The sequence below is a fragment of the Triticum aestivum genome, chromosome 1A (genome assembly GCF_018294505.1).
Source record: "Triticum aestivum cultivar Chinese Spring chromosome 1A, IWGSC CS RefSeq v2.1, whole genome shotgun sequence".
Taxonomy (NCBI): Eukaryota; Viridiplantae; Streptophyta; class Magnoliopsida; order Poales; family Poaceae; genus Triticum; species Triticum aestivum.
In genome coordinates, this window is record NC_057794.1 from 146,609,058 (window position 1) to 146,616,669 (window position 7,612).

The following is a 7,612-nucleotide window of genomic DNA, read 5'->3' on the forward strand; positions in this document are numbered from 1 at the left end:
TCTTCTTCTTCATCATCATCATCATCATCATCATCATCTTCTTCTTCTTCTTCTTCTTCTTCTTCTTCTTCTTCTTCTTCTTCTTCTTCTTCTTCTTCTTCTTCTTCTTCTTCTTCTTCTTCTTCTTCTTCTTCTTCTTCTTCTTCTTCTTCTTCTTCTTCTTCTTCTTCTTCTTCTTCTTCTTCTTCTTCTTCTTCTTCTTCTTCTTCTTCTTCTTCTTCTTCCTCCTCCTCCTCCTCCTCCTCCTCCTCCTCTTCTTCTTCTTCTTCTTCTTCTTCTTCTTCTTCTTCTTCTTCTTCTTCTTCTTCTTCTTCTTCTTCTTCTTCTTCTTCTTCTTCTTCTTCTTCTTCTTCTTCTTCTTCTTCTTCTTCTTCTTCTTCTTCTTCTTCTTCTTCTTCTTCTTCTTCTTCTTCTTCTTCTTCTTCTTCTTCTTCTTCTTCTTCTTCTTCGGGGGCGATGGGGCATCGGGGGCGCCAGAGAGAGAGAGACAGGTAAGGGCGGGGGCAAAGCTTATCCCAGATTGGCTACTTCCCTTCATAACCACAGGTGCCTAGATTGTGGTTCCCTGCCATTTGGCTTCGGAGCTTCGCAAACTTCTGTTTGTCTTGTTTGTGTGCATCTGAGTCTCGGTAATCAAGGAACTCCTTCCATTCCTCATAGGTAGTACTAGGATATAGCTTTTTGATATCCTTTAAATCATATCCGTCGTCCAATAGCTTGTTTGCACGGTATCTATTACTACTCAAGGCTTTAGTGAACACTCACATGGCATGGGTTTCTACAAGTGCATTGTCTCGGTCATTGAACTTGTAAATATCTTTCATCTTTCCTAACAGGAGGTTTCACCATTACTTGTTTTTAGGGCCCCTTATGTTGGGGAACGTAGTAATTTCAAAAAAAATTCCTACGCACACGCAAGATCATGGTGATGCATAGCAACGAGAGAGGAGAGTGTTGTCTACGTACCCTCGTAGATCGGAAGCGGAAGCGTTAGCACAACACGGTTGATGTAGTCGTACGTCTTCACGGCCCGACCGATCAAGCACCGAAACTACGACACCTCCGAGTTCTAGCACACGTTTAGCTCGATGACGATCCCCGGACTCCGATCCAGCAAAGTGTCGGGGATGAGTTCCGTCAGCACGCCGGCGTGGTGACGATCTTGATGTTTTACCGTAGCAGGGCTTCACCTAAGCACCACTACAATATTATCGGGGACTATGGTGGAGGGGGGCACCGCACACGGCTAAGAGATCAATGATCAACTATTGTGTCTATGGGGTGCCCCCCTGCCCCCGTATATAAAGGAGTGGAGGAGGGGGTCGGCCAAGGAGGGTGGCGCGTCCTAGGGGGGAGTCCACTCCCACAGGGAGTAGGACTCCCCTTTTTCCTATTAGGAGTAGGAGAGGGAAGGAAGAGGAAGGAGGGAGGAAGGAAAGGGGGACCGGCCCCCTTCCCAATTCGAATTGGGCTTGGGGGGGCGCCCCCTCCCTTGCTCCTTTCCCCTCCTTTCCACTAAGGCCCAATAAGGCCCATATACCTCCCGGGGGGTTCCGATAACCTCCCGATGATCCGGTATTGTCCCAATCTCACCTGGAACCTTTCCGGTATCCAAATATAGTCGTCCTATATATCGATCTTTATGTCTCGACCATTTCGAGACTCCTCGTCAAGTCCGTGATCACATCCGGGACTCCGAACAACCTTCGGTACATCAAAATATATAAACTCATAATGAAACTGTCATCATAACATTAAGGGTGCGGACCCTACGGGTTCGAGAACAATGTAGACATGACCGAGACACATCTCCGGTCAATAACCAATAGCGGAACATGGATTCTCATATTGGCTCCTACATATTCTACGAAGATCTTTATCGGTCAGACCGCATAACAACATACGTTTGTTACCTTTGTCATCGGTATGTTACTTTCCCGAGATTCGATCGTCGGTATCTCAATACCTAGTTCAATATCATTACCGGCAAGTCTCTTTACTCATTCTATAATACATCATCTTGCAACTAACTTATTAGTTGCATTGCTTGCAAGGCTTAAGTGATGTGCATTACCGAGAGGGCCTGGAGATACCTCTCCGACAGTCGGAGTGATGAATCCTAATCTCGAAATACGCCAACCCAACATGTACCTTTGGAGACACTTGTAGAGTACCTTTATAATCACCCAGTTGCGTTGTGACGTTTGGTAGCACACAAAGTGTTCCTCCGGTAAACGGGAGTTGCATAATCTCATAGTCATAGGAACATGTATAAGTCATGAAGAAAGCAATAGCAACATACTAAACGATCGGGTGCTAAGCTAATGGAATGGGTCATGTCAATCACATCATTCTCCTAATGATGTGATCTCGTTAATCAAATGAAAACTCATGTCTATGGTTAGGAAACATAACCATCTTCGATTAACGACCTAGTCAAGTAGAGGCATACTAGTGACACTTTGTTTGTTTATGCATTCACACAAGTATTATGTTTCCGGTTAATACAATTCTAGCATGAATAATAAACATTTATCATGATATAAGGAAATAAATAATAACTTTATTATTGCCTCTAGGGCATATTTCCTCTAGTCTCCCACTTGCACTAGAGTCAATAATCTAGATTACACAGTAATGATTCTAACACCCATGGAGCCTTGGTGCTGATCATGTTTTGCTCGTGGAAGAGGCTTAGTCAATGGGTCTGCTACATTCAAATCCGTATGTATCTTGCAAATCTCTATGTCTCCCACCTGGACTAGATCCCGAATGGAATTGAAGCGTCTCTTGATGTGCTTGGTTCTCTTGTGAAATGTGGATTCCTTTGCCAAGGCAATTGCACCAGTATTGTCACAAAAGATTTTCATTGGACCCGATGCACTAGGTATGACACCTAGATCGGATATGAACTCCTTCATCCAGACCCCTTCGTTTGCTGCTTCTGAAGCAGCTATGTACTCTGCTTCACATGTAGATCCCGCCACGACGCTTTGTTTAAACTGCACCAACAGACAGCTCCACCGTTTAATGTTAATATGTATCCGGTTTGCGATTTAGAATCGTCTGGATCAGTGTCAAAGCTTGCATCAACGTAACCATTTACGATGAGCTCTTTGTAACCTCCATATACGATAAACATATCCTTAGTCCTTTTCAGGTATTTCAGGATGTTCTTGACCGCTATCCAGTGATCCACTCCTGGATTACTTTGGTACCTCCCTGCTAGACTTATAGCAAGGCACACATCAGGTCTGGTACACAACATTGCATACATGATAGAGCCTATGGCTGAAGCATAGGGAACATATTTCATTTTCTCTCTATCTTCTGCAGTGGTCGGGCATTGAGTCTTACTCAACTTCACACCTTGTAACACAGGCAAGAATCCTTTCTTTGCTTGATCCATTTTGAAATTCTTCAAAACTTTGTCAAGGTATGTGCTTTGTGAAAGACCAATTAAGCGTCTTGATCTATCTCTATAGATCTTAATGCCTAATATGTAAGCAGCTTCACCGAGATCTTTCATTGAAAAACTCTTATTCAAGTATCCCTTTATGCTATCCAGAAATTCTACATCATTTCCGATTAGTAATATGTCATCCACATATAATATCAGAAATGCTACAGAGCTCCCACTCACTTGTAAATACAGGCTTCTCCAAAAGTCTGTATAAAACCAAATGCTTTGATCACACTATCAAAGCGTTTATTCCAACTCCGAGATGCTTGCACCAGTCCATAAATGGATCGCTGGAGCTTGCACACTTTGTTAGCTCCCTTTGGATCGACAAAACCTTCCGGCTGCATCATATACAACTCTTTTTCCAGAAATCCATTCAGGAATGCAGTTTTGACATCCATCTGCCAAATTTCATAATCATAAAATGCGGCAATTGCTAACATGATTCGGACAGACTTAAGCATCGCTACGAGTGAGAAGGTCTCATCATAGTGAATCCCTTGAACTTGTCGAAAACCTTTTGCGACAAGTCGAGCTTTGTAGACAGTAACATTACCGTCAGCATTAGTCTTCTTCTTGAAGATCCATTTATTCTCAATTTCTTGCCGATCATTGGGCAAGTCAACCAAAGTCCACACTTTGTTCTCATACATGGATCCCTTCTCAGATTTCATGGCTTCAAGCCATTTTGCGGAATCTGGGCTCACCATCACTTCTTCATAGTTCGTAGGTTCATCATGATCTAGTAGCATGACTTCCAGAACAGGATTACTGTACCATTCTGGTGCGGATCTTACTCTAGTTGATCTACGAAGTTCAGTAGTAACTTGTTCTGAAGTTTCATGATCATCATCATTAGCTTCCTCACTAATTGGTGTAGGTGTCACAGAAACCGGTTTCTGTGATGTACTACTTTCCAATAAGGGAGCAGGTACAGTTACCTCATCAAGTTCTACTTTCCTCCCACTCACTTCTTTCGAGAGAAACTCCTTCTCTAGAAAGGATCCATTCTTAGCAACAAATGTCTTGCCTTCGGATCTGTGATAGAAGGTGTACCCAACAGTCTCCTTCGGGTATCCTATGAAGACACATTTCTCCGATTTGGGTTCGAGCTTATCAGGTTGAAGCTTTTTCACATAAGCATCGCATCCCCAAACTTTCAGAAACGACAACTTAGGTTTCTTGCCAAACCATAGTTCATAAGGTGTTGTCTCAACGGATTTTGATGGTGCCCTATTTAACATGAATGTGGTCGTCTCTAAAGCATAACCCCAAAATGATAGCGGTAAATCTATAAGAGACATTATAGATCGCACCATATCAAGTAAAGTACGATTACGACGTTCGGACACACCATTACGCTGTGGTGTTCCGGGTGGCGTGAGTTGCGAAACTATTCTGCATTGTTTCAAATGTAAACCAAACTCGTAACTCAAATATTCTCCTCCATGATCAGATCGTAGAAACTTTATTTTCTTGTTACGATGATTTTCAACTTCACTCTGAAATTCTTTGAACTTTTCAAATGTTTCAGACTTATGTTTCATTAAGTAGATATACCCATATCTGCTTAAATCATCTGTGAAGGTGAGAAAATAACGATATCCGCCACGCGCTTCAACATTCATTGGACCACATACATCTGTATGTATGATTTCCAACAAATTTGTTGCTCTCTCCATAGTACTGGAGAACGGCGTTTTAGTCATCTTGCCCATGAGCCACGGTTCGCAAGTACCAAGTGATTCATAATCAAGTGGTTCCAAAAGTCCATCAGTATGGAGTTTCTTCATGCGCTTTACACCGATATGACCTAAATGGCAGTGCCACAAATAAGTTGCACTATCATTATCAACTATGCATCTTTTGGCTTCAACATTATGAATATGTGTATTACTACTATCGAGATTCATCAAAAATAGACCACTCTTCAAGGGTGCATGACCATAAAAGATATTGCTCATATAAATAGAACAACCATTATTCTCTGATTTAAATGAATAACCGTCTCGCATCAAACAAGATCCAGATATAATGTTCATGCTCAATGCTGGCACCAAATAACAAATATTTAGGTCTAATACTAATCGCGATGATAGATGTAGAGGTAGCGTGCCGATCGCGATCACATCGACTTTGGAACCATTTCCCACGCGCATCGTCACCTCGTCCTTCGCCAGTGTTCGCTTAAACCATAGTCCCTGTTTCGAGTTGCAAATAATAGCAACAGAACCAGTATCAAATACCCAGGTGCTACTGCAAGCTCTAGTAAGGTACACATCAATAACATATATATCACATATACCTTTGTTCACCTTTGTGACACCCCGAGACCGTTGTGCCAGGTGTCCCCCAGTTATTCGCCGTCGTTGCCATGTCATTCGCTTGCGTGTTGCATCTTGTCATGTCATCATGTGCATTGCATCATCATGTTTTCAAAACTTGCATCCGTTTGGGTTCCCCAGTTCCGTCCGTTGTCCATTTTGAGTCCAGACACACTTGCACGTGCCCGCGGCACGTCCGAAGTATTATTTTATAAGTGGCCAGAAAATGTTCTCGGAATGGGTTGAAAGTTGGCATGCGGTGTTGTTTTGTTGTAAGTAGACTGCCTGCCAAGTTTCATCGCATTCAGAGTCCGTTTGACGTCCCAACGGATAAATATAGCGGCAATAGTAGCTGGTCTAACGTCGGACGTTTTCGGTCTCCGGAAACCGTGCCGGGCTGCATCTCTCCCCTCTTCTCTCAGACCAACCCGCTCTTCACAATCCGCCAGACCCACACTAACCCTCTCTGCACAATGCATCGACTCCTCGCGCGTGTCCGAAGTTGTCCCGAACCCGACCCAGACCGTCGTCACCATTGGATCCGGATCATCCCCAAACATCTACAAAATATCTCCATTTTCTTATTTGGGCTACCTAAGCTATTTTCCCGTCCGTCTGATTATGATCGGAGGGACCTTATACCCCCTAAACCTATCCGGCTTGCTATATATTGTGGGCAACCCTAGTTTCTAGGCACCTTGTCCCATCCATCCCATCATGCGCCGCCGCTCCAAAAATCTTCCTCGGATCCCAGCGCAGCCAAGCCACCTGCCTTCTCCTCGCTTTCCCCATCGCTCCAATCACGAGCCTCCTCTCCCTCGATCCACCCATTCCCGCAGCTCCTCCCCATGGCTTCCAGATCGAGCGAGCTTGATCTCCAGCATCAGCGCCCGAGCGCTCCTTCTCCTGCCCGAGCCCTGCCTCGTCCTCACCCGTCGTCACGTCACCGGCGTCCAAACCACCGGAGCGCAACCGCCCCTCCACCCCCGTCGAGCGCCACCGCAGAAGCAGCTCCAGGCCGGCCCCCTCACCTCCATCCCCGTGCTCACCCGACGCCCGAGCAAGGAGCTCCCATTGGCCCTCCTCGACCTGCGGCAGCCACCATAGCCCCTCGAGTGGGAGGGCTTCGCCTGCCCGGAGCCCTGCGTCCCCGCCTCCGTCCGGCCATCCACATCGCCGGCGCACTCAGCAGATGAGCCTGCCGCTGCTCTCCTTCCCTCCATCTCTCCCTGCGGCTCCCTCCTCTCACATCTCTCTCTCTCTGAACTAGTCTCGCAGGCCACCATGGACAGCCCCAGGAGCTCTCTCGCAGCTGCCTGGATCTGGCGTCTCACCGGAGTCCACTCGTCCGCGTCGATCCGCCGCCCCACCAAGTCGTTGGAGTCCGCCATGGCCGTCCGAACCCATCTGCTGCCTTCCCATCCAGCGCCGCTGCTGCTCTGCTTCTGTCAAGCAGATGAACACGCCCGCTTCAGTTCCTCCTCGCTATCCAGTTCGAGCGAGAGGAGCGCCCGGCCCAGCTGTGTGCGTCGACTGCGCCTCCAAGGTCCAGCTCGCCTCTCCAGCTGCAGCCCAGCGGCCTGCATCCTCCACCACCTGACTGGGCCTCAGCCCACTGGGTGAGGCCACCCCAGCGCCCCCTTTTTTTCTTTTTCTTTCCTTTGTTGGGCTTCTTGCTCAGATGCGGCCCGTATCATGTTTTTTCCCTTGGGCGGATTTAGCTAATTTTTCCAGAGACTAACTGTTTTACAGAAACCCCCATGTTGTTCATGCATATTTTATCTCCCAAACGGTGCATCATATTAAAAACCTTAATATATGAAAC

General features: G+C 46.0%; 1 protein-coding gene across 1 annotated transcript in view; it reads right to left on the reverse strand.

The window, feature by feature from the left end:
• LOC123169421 (cilia- and flagella-associated protein 251-like) overlaps positions 1 to 7,178 on the reverse strand; it is a 7,998-nt gene extending 820 nt beyond the window's left edge. The window contains exons 1-2 of the mRNA XM_044587595.1: positions 6,819 to 7,178; positions 3 to 509 (exon numbers count right to left, since the gene is read on the reverse strand). Of these exons, the coding sequence (XP_044443530.1) occupies positions 3 to 509; positions 6,819 to 7,178 (867 nt within the window). The remainder of the gene's footprint in view (positions 1 to 2; positions 510 to 6,818) is intronic.
• Between the last annotated feature and the right edge of the window lie 434 nt (positions 7,179 to 7,612).